Below are 18,148 nucleotides of genomic sequence, written 5' to 3' on the forward strand. Positions count from 1 at the left end.
ATTTGCCGTCCTGGAAAAAAGCAAAATCAATAGAAGTTGGATCTACTATCACAGGGGTTAATCTTTAAAAATGAAATAAACAGCTCCTAATCATTGAGTACACCTGTACTGACTTCACAAAGTTCAACAAAAAGGCCTACTGTTGAAAATATTGAACTTTTATGAGCAATTGTTCCTTATTATGAAAATATTGATCACAACACATCCTGCTCATTCCCTCCTATTTGGTTAATAATTCAAGATACTGACTTCATGCCTTTTATATAAAGTAGATGAGTGGTGAGTTTGTGTTCTCAGTGCTCTTTTTCCATCCCTTCATCCATTACTACCGCTGATGATGTTCAGGGTCAGGATGAACTGGAGCCTGTCCCGGCTGACTTTGAGCAAGAGGCAGGGTACATTCAGTCACAGGGCACAGAGCGAGAAACACTCACATTCACACCTATGGACAATTTAGAGTCTTCAATCAACCTAACCAATCAACCTAATGTTTTTTTTTTGTTTTTTTTTTTGTTATGTATGCGGGGCGGGGGCAACGAAATACCCGGAGGAAACCTACACAAGCATGCTGAGTACATGAAAAGTGGACACGCATCAACACACCAATTAAAATAAATCAATTAACAATGTAAAAAAGTGATTTGTCACCTTAAAATACAACGAATGATATGAATGAATGTTGCTTTAGCTGGGAAACAAAAGTACTGTACCTGAACAGGACAGCTGTCAGTGAATGTGCGGTTTCATAAGCAATAACACCGCATGAGTTAATAAGGCAACCTATGCCCCTCCCTTACTGCTATTATCTATAGCCCCATTACACTGATAAGGTTTGTGTCAGCATTATGGCCCATCGCAGGCTGAATTCTTAAGAAAAAATCAATATGTAAATCATAAAAATATGGATTTCAAGCTGGGAAGCCAAATGTTTTCTTATAAACACCCAATGGGACTTTTAAAATGGGAATATGTGATATCATTATATATTTGCTATCATAATATATATAAAAAAGTGATTGTATTTATGAATGTGTTTTAGATGTTATCAGACGTGATTGTAAAATGAGTTTAATGACCGTAAGGCCATTTGTTGTGGTCAAGTGCTTGCAAACTGCAAGTGCACTCACTTTTGGATTTTTAATGATTATAATAATTTCATTCTTTGGCCCATTTAATCGCACACCACCGATGTTTATGGCAATACCAGGTTTATTTCAGCATACCTTACCAATGTAAATTATATGTAATGTAATACATTTTCCTCTCATATTTGTTTATTCTTCAGCCCTTCAGTTCAAATTCGGTTCTAGTTTGCTCTGGGACTTCTGCGTTAGTCTCATTGAAGACAAACTGATGATGGAAGAGCCTATTAGAATGTAAACCTTTATTTTACTCAGTAATTCTACTTTAAATTTAAATTTCTTTGTTATGCCTTAATGAATGAATGAATACATAAGTAAATAAATGATTTTTGCTTACTCATTTTACTTATCATATGTGGTTTTTTTTTGTGCCATATATAATAAGTACCTATATAAAAAATGGATTTTTGTTAAGTCATTTTATTTTTCATAGACTTTGTCTTTCTATGTGTTAATTAATAAATTAAATAAATACATAAATAGTTTGCTTGATCATTTTCACTCCATAATAAATAAATAAATAAATGCATACATACATACATACATACATAAATACATAAATAATGTTTTTATGGGCACGGTGGCTGACTGGTTAGAGCCTGCGTGGGTTTTCTCCGGGAACTCCGCTTTCCTCCCACATCCCAAAAACATGCATTAATTGGAGCCTCTAAATTGCCCGTAAGTGTGAATGTGAGTGCAAATGGTTGTTTGTTTGTTTGTTTGTTTGTTTGTATGTGCCCTGCGATTGGCTGGCAAGCAGTTCAGGGTGTACCCCGCCTCCTGCCCGATGATAGCTGGGATAGGCTCCGGCGCGCCCGCGACCCTGGTGAGGAGAAGCGGCTCAGAAAATGGATGGATGGATGATTTTACGCCTTAAACAATAAATAAATACTTTTTCTTATTTGTCATATTTGTCTTTTTATGCCATGAATGATAGCAAACAGTACAATATTTATATAAAATATGTTTTATATAAAGTTCATGATCAATAGTAGTACATGGCATTAAATTAATACAAGACAATGCAAAAATAAGTCCGATACATAAATAAATCTACAGCAAACAATTAGTCTACATATACAAGTGCCCTTTACATAAGAGTAAAGCAGTGCTTGTTGTGGTCATCAGTGTGATTTTAGGATGTTATTGTAATCCAATTTCCCTTGAGATTATAATACAGTAAGAGCTAAATTGTTGAAAAACATACTAAGTTGCCGACAAAAGGTTAACGCCCGCTTGGACGTGTGGTTGGATTTGGAATTTGCTCTCTCTTTACAGATGGTCTGATACTGTATTCCCAACACAGGTGATTGATAATGTCAGAGGAAGGTGGCACTCCAGTCAAAGACAGCACTCCAATAATAAAAAATAAAAAAAAGCCCTCAGGATCTCATTCACAGAGCTGAGCGCCACCCTACATGTGGTACGGACTCTTAGGATGATCACCATTTTATTCATGTATACATTGAATTCAGTCAACCCTGTGGACAATTGTCAAAATGGAAGCCTTTCCCTTTTATTTTTTTGAAAGATTTTCTACAAGAGGGAAGATATTTCATTTTTGCTCACTCCTACAATTTAGAAGTGCGGTAAAGACAATTTCCCATTCGAACCTAGAACCTTTCGACTGTGAGCATCTGTTTTAATAGTTACAGTGTCAAATGTTTTCCAGCGGGGGCGCCACTTCCACTCACTTTCGCAGACTTAGCCGGAAATCAGGATGTTGTAATGTAAACAATTAAATGTGGCATACCAAGTGTTATATTCACAAATGTAACTTTGCGAAGCTAAAACCTATTCTTTCTCTTTATGAAAAGAACTGGAACTGCATTTAAGGTCAATATCTTCGATTAAAAAGAAAACTAGCAAAAGCTTGAAATTGTGTCCATTATCCTCAATGTAATTTAACGACATTTTTACTTGTGACTCTGGCATGTTTTTATTTATTTCATGTTTGTCTATTTTCCTGAATGGGTATTTGTCATAATGTGAAACAAAGATTATTTTTTTAAAAAGTGGGAGGAAAAAAGATAAAAACGTAACAAACTGTCTACCCACGCTCATTAACTCTGTGTGTTCACTTATTGGAGCGAAGTTTACAAGTGAGTTTAAAAAGCCTTACTCGGGTCCATTTACATGATGTTGAATGTTAATTGTGTTAATGTTAATTGCCCGCACTTTAGGCCAACTGACTGAGTACGTACCCTGCATTATTAAGAAAGTGTACTATTAGATTGATTAGTTACTTGTCAAACCTGTTTTGTTTTTTTTACACAGTCATCGTAGTTATACATAAGACTAAACATGTCACAAAAACTATACAGTATGTACAGAAAAGATATGATCGTGTATCAATTTCCTCACAAAATTTTTACTCAATGTGAAAATGCGACTCTTAGTGGAGACACAGGTTAATTGTACGTTCTGCCATCTAGTGTTCAGAGCATTTGATTAGTGTGCCTGTCATTATACATTGCTCGCATAGATAGATGTGCAAAGATACCTTATTTGTAATCAATAATACATCTATGCATCCATTTTCTGAGCCGCTTCTCCTCACTAGGGTCGCGGGCGTGCTGGAGCCTAATAATACATTTTAGACCAATTAAGTGAAATTGGATAATTTTCTGTGCCACACTGGTTGAGAATCCCTGCAGTCAGAGAACAAAATGCAAAACAAACTGTTTGTACTGTTTGTTGTGTATAATGATGTATGGTGGTTGTGGTGGTAGTAGAAGAGCATTTAATTGTTCTGCCTCTCACTATACGTCCCTGGGCTAGATAGATGAACAAAGATACATTATTAGTAATTAATTAATATTTTACAAATTAAGGAAGAATGGATAATTCACTGTTGTACGGCTGATGATCTCTCAATTGTATTATATTCGAGTTGTGTTAAGGGAAAGGTATGTTTTTTTCTTTAGTATCACATACTGTAAAACCATCATCCGAATAGCAATGGCAGGAAATCCCATGTTTTCTCAAGTTGGAACTCAGAGGCAGCAAATGCAAAAAGAAGAGTAGCGGCCCTAAAATTGAACCCTGTGGAATCCCAAAAGACAGCGGACCCAAAAAATTACTACTACTGTATCAAAAATTCTGCCCTTACAAAAATGACAATGCTAACATTTTTATTGATACTGTCAGCGATGTGTCCATTACCATGGTTGATTTTATATGTTTGCAGTGGTGTAAATTTGCATCTTATGTTAATCGTGGTGGATAGTGGCTGAGCCCTAATAGCAAAAAAATGTGAACAGTAATTGATGACCACCCCAAAAAATCCTTAGAATTGCCTATATTAAAGACTGTCATTATACCACCAACTATGACCCGTCGGTCTTTCTGTCTGTTTGTCATACTAGACGGCAAGTATACCCAATGAAGTGTATGCTTTTTTCGTGTTTTCAGGCTGTGTGGGCTGTTGTGAACAATGCGGGCATCTCTGTGCCAGCAGCCTCCACAAATCGGAGACCCACACAAGCATGGGTTGAACATGCTAACTCCACCGAGATTCCAACCTAGAACTCCTTGACTGCGAGCCAGACATGCTTACCGTTATTTGATCTGCTGCTTCGTATTATTTAATAATACAAAAATGTCTTTTGTGTAAAAAAGGATGAAAGAAACGTCTGTCACTCTGAAAGTCAGACTGTCACCGGGACAAGTCAGTTGTTGTTCGATTATGAATTCATGTCACATGTCCATCTAATCACATATCAGTATCAGAACAAGGTCCACAAGTTTCAAATGGATGAAGGTGGTCGGCTGCATGGAGCACGCCATCGCCGCCGTCCACCCTCGCACTCGTTATTCGCCCGGATGGGACGCCAAGTTCATCTGGCTGCCTCTGTCCTACATGCCCGCATTCATCGCTGACAATTTATCCCCCCCCCAAGATTAATGCGTCTGTCTTCTGAAATCCAACGCGAGTCTTCTCATGCGGTGTTGCTCCTGTTTGAATGCTTCATCATTTCTATGAATGAAGCATCTCACAATAAATGTTTATCTCTTATGTGTTCATTGTGTCCTTAAATTCCCTGTCAATTATAACTCTAAAGAAAGTATCTACCTTTGATTAATATAGCACATTTCATATCTACGGATAGAGACAGTTTGTAATCCACGTTGCTACTCGGAGCACAAAAAGCGACGCACACAGCAGTCAGCACCAACCCAACCCAACCAAGCTAACAGATGTGACTACGTGGCGACCATGTTGGAAAGGGCGAGATTCCACTTCAAAGGCAATGCATGGACATTGAAATTAAACCATAACTTGCTTATTTATCAACCGATTTTCATTAGGTTAATTTTTTGGCAATGCCAAAGCTTGTTCTATCAATGCATACAATATAATGCAAATAAAGTAATTTAAAAAATATAGATATTTTTACTTGTGAGAGGTTACTCCCAGTTCCCTTCAATTCCAATTATACGGTGTTCTGTGCAGATTTGTCAGCTACTCAAAGAACCGGCATCCGTGGGCTTTTGTTTTTTTTATTTTATTTTTTATATTTTTATTCTTTTATTTTTTTCTTGCCGTCCACTCACATGGAGTGCGCTGACGACGTTGACCCTCCTGGCGAAGAGTCACGAAACTGAAAAGGGGCGTGTCTTATCTACCTCTTCGTCTGACCAAAGGTAAACACTAGTTACTAGAACAGAGTGGGAGAGGCTTCGGAAAGCCACGACTGCAACGGAACAGATTGTGCACGAATCCGAAGAGGCAACCGGTAAAACGCTGTTAACAGTGGATTATATTGTGACCGAAATAGAGTACCAGTAGAACGATTATGCCTTATTAGTAACGGTTTTCCCCCTACTGCCTTCTGCTTCACTAGTTGGCCAACTTTGGTATACTAGTAGGACAACTATATGCTACTAGTGAGGCAAAACTGTGCTGTAGTTGATACATACGTGATACTAATGCTACTAGCGCTGGATGTTAACTAGTTGAATTTATGTCAAATGTTCTTGCTTCTACCAAAATAATAGTTTCCCCTTACAGAACTGTTATGTGTTTGGATGGAATGGTTTGTGAATTGCAGAAAGAGGAAACTATTTATTAGGTATCTGTTGAAATAAATGAGATATGTATTTAAATAATAATAATAATATCCATAACGTCTGTTCGCCAGAAGCTGAACTGCTCTGTGTTTGTTTAAGGAGTAGATGTGTGGCTCGAATCCTTTAACTAAAATGTCCTCATAATCGACCCATCATATCACACGATTCCCCCTGTGTTTGAATATCACCACGTTCATGGTTAGTTTTGAACAGAAGTCAAGGGGGAAAATTATAACAGGCTTTCGCCACATAAAATTGACACGGAGGCCTTGAGTTTGACACCTGTTATCTACACCAAGGAGGTTTTATTTGACACTTTTTGAACCTCTTTTTCCGGATAGTTTTAATGAAGGGTATCCCATTGCTGTTTAAATACATAACTCTGGGAAAAGTGTCCTTTCACCCTATCAATATTTACCAAGCACAAAAGGCGATGTAAGGTCACGTGTTTGCTAAGACAACGTACAAGTAGATTTTGGGACAATTTATTTCCACTCTCATTTGCTCCTCCAGAGAGATGTTCCTGAGCATCGTGGTGCTGGTGACCCTGTGGTTTGTCCACCGGTGGTTCAAGGAGTCCAAACGTGTGGCAAACAGTGGAGACAAGCATGTCTACATCACCGGCTGCGACACTGGCTTTGGACATCTCCTGGCCAAGAGCCTGGATACGAGGGGCTTCCACGTGATTGCCGGCTGTTACACCGAAAAGGGCGAAGATGAGCTGAAGAAGGCCTCTTCCGACAGACTGACAACGCTTCATGTGGATGTTACCGACTCTGCCAGCGTTAGACAGGCCGCGGCTTTCATCCAAACCCTTGTCGGGCAGACAGGTAAGGTCATGTCAGGCCGTGCCTTTCGGTACACCTGCAGAGTGAGAGCAATACAAAAATTCTGCCTTTACAAAGATGATCATGCTCTTTTTTTCCACAGATAGCCGTATATATTATCAGGCTACGTCCTTGTGTGTGTGTGTGTGTGTGTGTGTGTGTACAAGTCAATGGTTTTCAATCTGAGTATGGCAGGAAATTATCCAATTTGACTTAATTGGTCTGAAAATGATTTCCTACAAAAAAAACATTTTTTTGTTCACCTGTGTATGCCACAAGATGGTGGCAAATCACAACTTTTGTCTAAATGAAGTGCCTCAACTCACTTCAACATAGTTCAATGGCACAGGATGGCGGCAAAGCTTAACTTTTGTCTAAATGAAGCTCCTCAAATCACTTCAATATAGATAATCAGCACCGTGATGCCACAAGATGTCAGCAAAGAAATATGTTTATTTAAATGAAGCTCCTGAACCCACTTCAACATTGTTCATTGGCACCAAGATGCCATAAAATGGCAGCAAAGACTTTAATTGCTTTGGCCTGAGCACAAAAACAGTACTAGGCGAGTTTTTCAGCAAAATAACGGTAGATTGGTTCCCCCCAAAAAATCTCTGAATGTCAATTTGTGAATGTGGACTTGTGTATTCGTACTCGTGTATGTTCGCTATACACGAAGGTAAATATGTCCGACATGTGTTTTCAGGTCTGTGGGCCGTTGTAAACAATGCGGGCGTGGCTGTGCCGTCGGCCCCCACAGACTGGCTTACTATTGACGACTACAAGGGCATGCTCGCTGTCAATTTGGTGGGTGTGATCGACGTGACCCTGAGCGTCCTGCCTCTCATCAAGAAGGCCCGAGGCAGGGTGGTGAACGTGGCAAGCGTGTTCGGGCGTTTAAGCCCGTTCGGCGGCCCGTACTGCGTGTCCAAATACGGCGTGGAGGCCTTCAACGACAGCCTGCGGTGAGAGTCAACTCGCCAGAATGCTTTTTGTACCGCTCAAAATGGTGCCGCCATCATTGCTGCAAAACTTGTACTTCAGTTTGAACTTGGCGCCATTTGGAGTCAAAGTGTTGTGCATAGAGCCCGGCTTCTTCAAAACAAACGTCACAAACGCCAAGATCTTGGAAAATAACCTGAAGAAGCTCTGGGACAGATTACCTCAGGATGTGAAAGATGACTACGGACCAGACTTTTTGGAACGTGGTGAGTTCTCAGAGCCTTGTCAGAACCTGTGCAAATGTGGTGGGAACACAGACAGTTCTCTGCACTATTTCAAGCTCCCTTTTGAAAACTGTTATCACTGTTCCATGAAAAATATACGCATTTATGGCATTTACAGTTTCAAGATTACCACAATTTTCCTTGAGTTCACACACTGGTAAATCTAAAATCCATTTTAGTAGACACGGGTCAAAATGGACATAGACCTTTGTGTATTTTAGGTCACGTTAGGAAAAGTCATCAAATTTCCTGGTAAAGTAATGGCATTTTTATTGCTGTCAAATATGACCTGAACCGTACGTAAGGCAGTGATTCTCCAAGTGTGGCACGCGGGCTCCCTCGAGTGGTACGCGAAAGAATCGCTGAAAAAATACAAATGAAATTTACAGCATTTAAAACGTATATAATCAAAGTGGAACCTCAGTTTACAAAGCATTTTGTTTATGAACTATTTTTGAAAGGAAAAATTACCTCTGGTAACAACACTACCTTCGGTTTACGAAATGTCTTGGCGTGACCGCGGAGGCTCAGAACTTTGTGCTTTTTTTTCCTCACACCGCATGAACATCAACGGCTCTGTGCCTCAGCAATCTGTATTTCTATATTGCACAATATTTGTTTTTAACCACATAATGATCAAAATAAGGTAAATGTAACATTGTTCTGTGGCCGGAACGGACATTTCCATTCATCTAAATGGGACGAACAAACATTACCTCGGTTTGAGAACATGGGTCACGGAACAAATGAAATCGTAACCCGAGTTTCCACTGTAGAGTGAAGTTTGTAGCAGCCTGTTTAAACTTTTTTCAAAACAATTTATTCCAATAATTATTTTTTTTTACATTTCATGTATTGTACACTTTTGACTTTTCATGTACAGTTTATTTTAAAGTACAGTTAGTTGTATTTAACTTTGAAGCACAATGCATTCTAATCGAATCGTTATTGAAGTACATTTTTTGGGGGGGGCTAAATCTTCAACTGCATAATGTCACAGTGGCTTGCCATAGTAAATACAGGTGTAGTTTTTGGGGGAAAAAAACATCTGCCAGTATTTCTAGGAACACTTCGGCCTACTATGTTACTGTATTGTAATGTTAGTTATTTTGGTGCTACTTGGAGAGTAGTTTTGAGGTGGTACTTGGTGTGAAAAAAAATAATGTAATAAATGAAAAAAAAATTAAAAATTGAGAACTACTAATGTCAGGGTTAAAAAAAATAAAAAAGTGACGTTACAACTTTGTGGTGATTTTTCTGTGTATGCTCTCCGCTTCAGCGTTTAAAATGATGTCTGAAAGATTGCGGACGGACGGCGACCTGATGAAAGTGGTGGGCTGCATGGAGCACGCCATCGCCGCCGTCCACCCTCGCACTCGTTACTCACCCGGATGGGACGCCAAGTTCATCTGGCTGCCTCTGTCCTACATGCCCACATTCATCACGGACAGCTTCTTCCTTAAATCCAGCCCCAAGATTAAAGCATCTGTCTTGTAAAATACAACGTGAGTTTTCCATGCGGTGTTGCCGCCATTTCAATACTTGATCATTCCGACGGATTACGTGTCAAACTCACGCTCGCAATGAAAATGAGTTCGACAGCAAGCATTAGCATATCACATAATCTTGTCTGGTCGCTGTTTGTTGCACCATTGTGTCCTAAAGTCAATCCAATTCCAGCAGTAACACTTACTGTATATGTAAGACTTAGCGCAGACAACCGACCTCTTATCTATTGTCTGGATCTTGTGCTACTTTTCAAGGGCTTAATATTCAACTTGCTTTTGTTCGTATTGGACTTTGGCTTGACTTAACTGGGATCCAGCGCCAAAAGCTCCTATGGCGTTTCAGCTCAATGTACTGTATGTCCACAGCATTTTAAGTTTTTATGTCAAGCCTATATGAGCAGTGATAGATAGAACATTTCAAAATGTTTTCTGCAGTTGTAACCTGTATACCCTGTACAATCAGTTGATATATAGATATATCTAAAATATCTTTAAAAAAAATATATACTGTGCACAAGTGTACGCTGTCTAGTCAACTTTTTATGACTTTTTTTTCTAGTATCAGCCTTGGTCATTGCCATTTCCAACTGTTCATAATTCCTTCCAGCTTGACCACGACTTCAGTTCCAGCTGATTTACTACAAATGGATTTCAGCTGTTCTAGTAGGCTTTTACTGACGAGTGCTCTCTCGCAGAAGCCTGAAGGTTTTGTGCTAACACTGACTGCTATTTCAAAGTGTTTATAATTCCTTGCATTTTGAGTATGGCCTCAGTTCCAACTGATTTGCCCCAAATAAATTTCAGCTGTTCGAGTAGACTTTTCCTCACTTTTTGTGCTAACACTGTCTGCTGTTTTGAACATTGTACTGTGTTTATTATTTGCCCTGTGAGACGTCCCAGTCTTGTAGTTCATTTTCCGTTAAGATCTTATCAATATACTGGTCAAAGAATGCAAGTTGCACAATCCTGCGCTAGTGAAACATTGAAGGCATTGTCTCTGCATTCATTCAGTGTTCCTAATGAGGAGACAACCACATTGCAACTTCTGTAAGCATGGTAGGTTTATTAATTTTTTTCTATCCATGTCTTCGAGAGCTATTCGATGTATTCATTGGTGTAACGTAATATACGAGGCGGAGTGACAATTAATGTAAAGGACACAACGCGAGCGGTTATTAAAGTATCTTGTGAGGTGAGTGGGATTTTTTTGCGTGTGTGAGTGCATTATTTGAAGTACGAAGTTTTTTTTTTTTTTTATGCATATGCAAAACTTTTGACTTTCAAAGTTGCAATACAGTTGTTTAGCCACAAAGAGGTGCCATTTGCACCTAAATAATACTTTCCGTAATGCGTTTAGAATGGCTTGTGAATAGGAGGTTTATGCAAACAATTTTTTGTATCACCAAAAATAGATGATATATTCCAAATAGTAATGATAATAAAATATGCAAAGATGTATTGAAATATTGTGATTGAATAGAACGGTAGTACTTCTGAGCGTAGAATGTTAATTTGGTTGAATTGACATTTTGAACTAAATGAAACAATCAGTGGCTTTGCTACATCTATGATCCATCCATTTTCAATGGTGCCATTTTTATTTTTTTTTGACTTTTTAAAAACAATTCTTTTTACATTTTATTTTCATGAAATTAAATAGTTCACATCTTTGAAAATCTTTTTTTCTCCTAACCTTTTGATGTGAGCCGTGTTCTGAACAAATACAAAACTGTCACAGTCCTGATGTTGGCTGCATGCAGTTCCGCCAGCGGCCTGTTGGTGGTCTCAAGGTGTATTCAGTTGTGGTCAGACTCCCCTTCAAAGTGGAATACAGGAGGTCCAGAGTTTTATTCTGTCTCGATGCACTGTTGTGTTGTTAGCCGAAGGAACATGATTGACGCCTCAATGTGATGACATCACTCGCGTTGGCTGCAGCAACTCAAGGTTGAATGCAAACAAACAACTGCAGTTTTGCAACTGCAGTTTTGCTTGTCCGTTGGCGAGCGATCTCACATTTCCCATTATGATCAATGGAAGAAACGGTTCAAATACCTGGTCCTATTTAGTCACTGAACTTTGGGCACCCATGACCCTTTGCAGTGATGTTTTCTCATGTAATTTAGCTAAATGAGGTCATAAGAACTCATATTTTGTACTGTATTTGTCCACTCAGGTGACTGAAGGACTGACTTCAGGTGTATTGGAGGTACGTTGATGTTGTTTCTCTGTCAATTTGAAAGGGCTACAAGGGGGAAAAAAAAGAGGAAGATGATACATTTCAGGTACTGGTGTCCCATCCGGCCTTGACCTCTCTCCTACTTTTGGCCGCCCTCGCCGCCACATGTTGGTACATCAGAGACTCCTACAAGGTGGACGCCTTCGGCCTCAAGCACGTGCTCATCACAGGCTGCGACAGCGGCTTCGGCAACCTGCTGGCCAGGCAGCTGGATCACAAAGGTTTCCACGTCATAGCGGCGTGTCTCACCGAGAGAGGCTCCACAGAACTGGCGCGCTCGGCCTCCCCCAGACTGAGGACGCTCCTCTTGGACGTAACAGACGGCGAGAGCATCAGGAGGGCGCGGGAGTTTGTGAACAGAGAGGTGGGAGAGCGAGGTGAGCCGAGTAAGGAGCGGAGGGGTGCGGGCTGATAGAGTGCCAGTCCGAGTGAGGCACCGGGAGATAACCTGGACCAACGCCCCACCCCCCGGGCTACTCCTCATCATCAACTCTTCGTCCTCCTACTGACACGTCTGATAGATCCTCTTTGTGCAATGTGGAGGGAGAGAATAACAATCCCACACTTTTCACAGCTGTTGACACGCTAAAGCTTCTTATGAGATCCCGTTTTTAAACCCTACCGATTATTGTGCGATTGAGTCAAGCATGCTGAATTTAAATACCCACTGTTATTCTGCAACACCAACAAAATTAAACAAATAAATAAAAACACTATTAAAAGGATGACAAAAAAATACATCTAATTACAAATTTTGAAATCAAAATAAAACATACTTAAGACATTCAGGTTTAATCAAAGAACAAAAGGTGCGGAATCTTAAGTGGCAACAAAAAAGCAGAAAATGCAAAAAATTAAATAGCAAAATAAATATAAATATAAAATAAATGTTTGTTGCCAAAATACACGAGTGCAGTGAATATATTGGGCGAGCATTGCCAACAGTATCTCAAATATCCACCCTCTCATCTTCATTTCTTGGCCGTTTCCTCACTTTGCATTATTTTAATATAGCTACAGCGCTAAGGGAAATCCACACCTTCCTTTACAATCTCACCACGTTGCTTGTTGTTCATTCATTCATTCATACAAAAAAAAAGAATAAAGTACAGTACATGTGCCACTTGAAAACATTGTTTCCCAATTCGAACACTAGGGGCCGCAGTTATTATGTTGCAGTGATTTGGTATATGTGCAAGGGTCAGTCGCCAGGTGTGAGTCGGCGACTGTATTTTCTTCGCGATTGTCCAGTTCAGTCGTGTTCGGCCGCGTCGCTTGGTGTGCGGCGGGCCTCGGCATCTAAATGACTTTCTGCCACAAGTTTAATGGCAGCTGAGAATTGAATTTTTGCACCTATCTCAGCAATCCTTCTGGCCCTTCAAGACTTTGGGTGTCCTATAAATGGTATTTAAAATCTGGAGAGGCTAAAATAAGCACAAAATAAAACAAGCCGACACGGTGACCTTTCCCTGGCCTCACTCATCTGCGGCGAATGAACCGGCTTTGTTCCTTCGCAGGCCTGTGGGGGTTGGTGAACAACGCGGGTCGGTCCACACCCATCGGCCCGGCTGAGTGGATGCGCTTAGAGGATTTCACGAAGGTTTTGGACGTGAACCTGATGGGCACCGTGGACATGACGCTCCACTTCCTGCCGCTCCTGAAGATGGCTCGGGGCCGAGTGGTCAACGTGGCTAGCGTCATGGGCCGACTGGCGCTCATCGGAGGAGGCTACTGTCTTTCCAAGTGGGGAGTGGAGGCCTTCTCCGACAGCCTCAGGTATGCGCAGATTACTGACCGCAACATTAAAGACTAATATTATAGTTAAGAATATACCAAAGAAATACATAAAAAACGAAGACTAGATAGTACAGTAATCCCTCCTTTATTGCAGGGTATAGGTTCCTGTATACATATTTTAAAGGTGTATGAACCTCCCCAGCCTCCTATTAACCTTCCCACATGCCAATTTACCTCCACCATACTCTTATAAACACTTTTTATACTCTTAAACACCTTTTCAACTTTTAAAAATACAGTACTGTATTACTATACACTAAGTATATTTTATTTATTGTAATACGAGTTTATATATATATATATATATATGTATTTACAGTTTTAATGTTTTGGGCTAGGAAGCATACACTCAAAATCCTACGATATGGCGGATTATGCGGAATATGAATATGAAAAAATAATCCGCAATAGGTGAACCGTGATATAGCAAGGGAACACGGTATATGTATTAAAAGAACTATTCTGTCTCTTTTGACGAGGAGGGACATGAAGCACTTTGGCATCAAAGTGAGCATCATTGAACCTGGTTTCTTCAAGACGAATGTGACCCGGCTGGATCTAATAGAAGGTGACCTAAAAAGGCTCTGGACCCGCCTCCCTCAGGAAGTGAAATGCTCCTATGGAGAGACGTACTTTGATGACTGTGAGTAAAAGGGGTCATGTATGAGGTCAAATAAACCGTACATTTACCTTTCAGATGCATACAAAAATCTCTGAAACACCCAAAAAAGAATAATTTATTCTCACCCCAAATTCTCTGAGTGATTAAAAAAAAAAACACCTTAGTAAGATAGAACAAACCAAAAAACTAACAAAGAGAGGGGGAAAAAAAGATTTTTGTTGCGTGTTTTTGGGCTGAGAGTTTTTGAGTGTGTGTGAGAGGTTGTTGTTGTGTATGTATGTTTTTTGCGTATGTTTTTTGTCTTGTTTAAAAAGCTTTTTTTGTGAGTTTTTTTGTTGTTATGTGTTGTACTTTGTATGTGTGTAAGAGGTACAATAAATATTTCTTTTGTCCTTTACAGCGCCTCATGCTGATCCACTGCAATTCAGTCACCTGAAAGCAGTCCAACATTTTGTTACCTTTTTTCCTGTTTGCCTTTCAGACGTGAAGGCCCAGGCCTTCTCCATGGGCATCCTGTGCAGCCCACGCATCTCCATGGTGACGAGTTGCATGAAGCACGCCTTGACCGCCTGTTTCCCCCGCACGCGCTACACTGCAGGCTGGGACGCCAAACTTCTCTGGATCCCCTTGTCCTACCTGCCTTCTTTTGTGTCCGACTTTGTTATCAGCACGCTTCTACCTTCACCTGCGGCAGTGAGGAGTTGATGAAGAGGAACTTGTGAAATGGCTTATTGTGTCCTGATGGCCTATATTTAACTAATAAGTTCTCTTTATGTGTTTTTTTGTTCGAGAAAATGAAACTGGCAGTCATTTCCAATAATAGCAATCTGTTTGAAGCCATCCATCCATTTTCTGAGCCACTTATCCTCACCAGGGTGACGGGAGTGCTGGAGCCAATCCCAGCTATCATCGGGCAGGAGGCGGGGTACACCCTGAACTGGTTGCCAGCCAATCGCAGGGCACATAGAAACAAACAACCATTCGCACTCACATTCACACCTACGGGCAATTTAGAGACGTCAATTAACCTATCATGCATGTTTTTGGGATGTGGGAGGAAACCGGAGTGCCCGGAGAAAACCCACGCAGGCACGGGGAGAACATGCAAACTCCACACAGCCGGGGCCGGGGATTGAACCCTGGTCCTCAGAACTGTGAGGCAGACGCTCTAACCAGTTGTCCACCATACCGCCTGTTTTGGAGCAATCAGTAAATAACAGATTGCTCTGGGAATGCACCTTTTACATCGCTGATCGATACACCGCCATATATATGACGTCAGCGATGGGGCTGAAGACGTAATTCGCTGCAAAGCCGATGTGGACAAAGGAATGCACTATACTATAAAGCGGCAGTATTTACTGATTTTCGATATTGTCGCCGTCGGTTGGAATCCCCCCACCTCCAAAATGATAGCTTTTGTTGATTTTTAAAAAAAGTCATCTTGCTTGCGTTTCCAAATACCGCTTTGTTCAAGGTGGTATTATACCATATATTGCTATCATATACCGTTACACACTCTCATCAATACAACAGCACTCCAAAATTATGTTCAATCGCGAATTTGCTGAAAAAAAATCTAACTTATGACGATGTTATTGATTAAAATGGCAGCTAAACTGCGCCTGGTGCCAGCCGTGCCCACGGTCACACGATGCCACCACCGTACAAAAAGCTTTTAACTTCACAAACGCAAACGCTGGCGTCTCGTCATCTTTCCAAACTCTTTTTCAAAGGTGAGCAATGCTGTCAATACAAGGAGCTGACAAAACCCATGTACAGGAAGTCCTCGATTTACCAACGAGTTTCGCTCCCACGCTGGCGACGTAACATGAATTTCCGCATCAGTCGGATTTCACTGTTAAAGTCGAAATTTACGGCGAAATACTTCTGTTACGGGTATTGTCCCACGTGATTGTGACAGCAAGCTCAGTGTGTGTGGGCGGAGGAGTGTGTGCAGTAGCAAGTGTAGTGACGGCGACCGGGGTAGAGTAGCGATTAGTGAAGGACCCGTTGACGTTGAATGTGCAGAGGCGCTGATAAAGCCATTAAAGCAGCAAATCGGTGCTTCGTGCCTTTATTGTTGCCGCCACCCAGCACAGCTGTGCAACGAGAGAAGGGAGTTAACCCCTGCGTCTCCCGGCCACGGTCAGGTGACCGCAGCAGGAAAGGTTAACACTTCGTATAAAAAAAACTAAAATACATTAAAATTAAAAAAAAAGATTCTGTACTTACCATTACTGGTGACAGTGTGAAAAAAACGCAGATACTCCTGGCGCACAAACACAGACAAGCACTATGCACTCGCTAAGCAGAAACACTATGGCGCTGGGACAAAATGGCGGACGAGGCACAGGCGTCGTAAAGTCGAAACGTCGTAGGTCGAGTACGTCGTAACTCGAGGACGTCCTGTATATAGACCGAAATGACTGCGCCCACTTATCTCATGCGCCTGCCCTCCTTTGGCAACAAAGCATTACAGCGATCGATTTTAACAAGCCCACTCAAATGTACTTAACCTCACTATTTTCACTCGTTATTGCCTAAAAAAAAATGTTTTTAAATTACCCAGACGTTCAATATACGCAAACAATGACAATGCAGAACACAGTTTAATAAGGAAATTTACTGGCAACAGGCTCACGCAGGTTTTCAACCTGAATGTGGGCGGGCCAAAATCTGTCTGAAAATGTCATCATAAAACATGCCTAAAATTGCTACTGAGCATATTTTGGAAAGATTTTTTTCCCCTGCAGACATTGTTTTTAAGTCCAGAACTATGGAAAAAGTGCCAATGTTTACATAATTACAGAGGTCCTTTAAGACTGGTTCACAAAATAGAACATTTATTCACTCACGTCTCAGCAGCAGCGATTTAAACTGCATGGGTATGTTGTCAACAATCAGCGAAAGCAGGTTTAATTTGTAATCACGTAAGATCTGAAATGCCTTCATGTTGTGTACAAAATGACTCATCTGCATTCTTAGGTCAGCTCCTCAAGACAATCATCGACATAAATTAACGTCTATGCGCAAGCATGTTCAAGTATCGTTTCAAACAATTGTGTCCGTTATTCCCATAACATTAATGATATACAGAAAACATGATCACAGTGATTTAAAGTCACAATGTCAGGGATCACATAAGAGTAAATAAAAAAAAAAAAGTTTGATTCAATTACATTATTTAACTCACACATATTTTTAAACAGCATGTTTGATAAATTCATTCCAATCACCCTGAAGATATTGAGGTGCGTATATATAGATTATATATTTATCTTATGGCAAAGGCGGAAGATCATTGAGAGTTTTCCTCATGATGATAAGAGGTACTGTACATTGCGGAATGCAGCTCACCTTTTACAATGTGTGTATAAATGCAGAACTACCCACACGGCCTATTTCAAAATCTTATCGTTCAAATTTACAAATATACAACATATTTATCAATATCTTTATCAGCAGCGTCAGTGCAAAGATATACTTATTGTACATCAGAATAAAGAAAACACGAGAATTGGCATATGTAATGTCACAAAGGCATAGATTTTCTTTTTCCTTACTTTAAAGAAGTGTACAGTGGTGACTTGAGATACGAGTTGAATTCATTCCATAACCACGCTCAAAACACGCGTATCTCAAATTATCTTTTTCCATTGAAATGAGGGGAAATGCCGTTATTCCGTTCCACCCTCCCACCAAAAAATAGTTTTT

General features: G+C 40.4%; 2 protein-coding genes across 6 annotated transcripts; both read left to right on the top strand.

Annotated features, from left to right (window-relative positions):
- The first annotated feature begins 5,809 nt into the window (after positions 1 to 5,809).
- On the top strand, positions 5,810 to 12,111 carry dhrs9 (dehydrogenase/reductase (SDR family) member 9). 4 transcript variants are annotated; one of them, XM_061692913.1, is made up of 7 exons: positions 5,892 to 6,650; positions 6,729 to 7,045; positions 7,749 to 8,007; positions 8,087 to 8,250; positions 9,548 to 9,773; positions 11,950 to 11,982; positions 12,059 to 12,111. In XM_061692913.1, exons 1-5 carry the CDS (start codon positions 6,562 to 6,564, stop codon positions 9,763 to 9,765), a joined length of 1,047 nt encoding a protein of 348 aa, XP_061548897.1. In that variant the 5' UTR covers positions 5,892 to 6,561; the 3' UTR covers positions 9,766 to 9,773; positions 11,950 to 11,982; positions 12,059 to 12,111. The 4 variants fall into 4 exon arrangements, with proteins under 4 accessions (XP_061548898.1, XP_061548897.1, XP_061548896.1 ...); XM_061692912.1 differs by lacking the exons at positions 11,950 to 11,982; positions 12,059 to 12,111 and adding an exon at positions 10,788 to 10,978; XM_061692914.1 differs by lacking the exons at positions 5,892 to 6,650; positions 11,950 to 11,982; positions 12,059 to 12,111 and adding an exon at positions 5,810 to 5,881 and having other exon boundaries at positions 9,548 to 10,978.
- rdh1 (retinol dehydrogenase 1) lies at positions 10,803 to 15,216 on the top strand. Of its 2 annotated transcripts, XM_061692916.1 has the most exons (6): positions 10,803 to 10,832; positions 11,950 to 11,982; positions 12,059 to 12,389; positions 13,530 to 13,788; positions 14,289 to 14,452; positions 14,913 to 15,216. In XM_061692916.1, exons 1-6 carry the CDS (start codon positions 10,830 to 10,832, stop codon positions 15,134 to 15,136), a joined length of 1,014 nt encoding a protein of 337 aa, XP_061548900.1. In that variant the 5' UTR covers positions 10,803 to 10,829; the 3' UTR covers positions 15,137 to 15,216. The 2 variants fall into 2 exon arrangements, with proteins under 2 accessions (XP_061548900.1, XP_061548899.1); XM_061692915.1 differs by lacking the exon at positions 11,950 to 11,982 and having other exon boundaries at positions 12,017 to 12,389.
- The last annotated feature ends 2,932 nt before the right edge of the window (positions 15,217 to 18,148 follow it).

The sequence above is a fragment of the Phycodurus eques genome, chromosome 12, assembly GCF_024500275.1.
Source record: "Phycodurus eques isolate BA_2022a chromosome 12, UOR_Pequ_1.1, whole genome shotgun sequence".
NCBI lineage: Eukaryota > Metazoa > Chordata > Actinopteri > Syngnathiformes > Syngnathidae > Phycodurus > Phycodurus eques.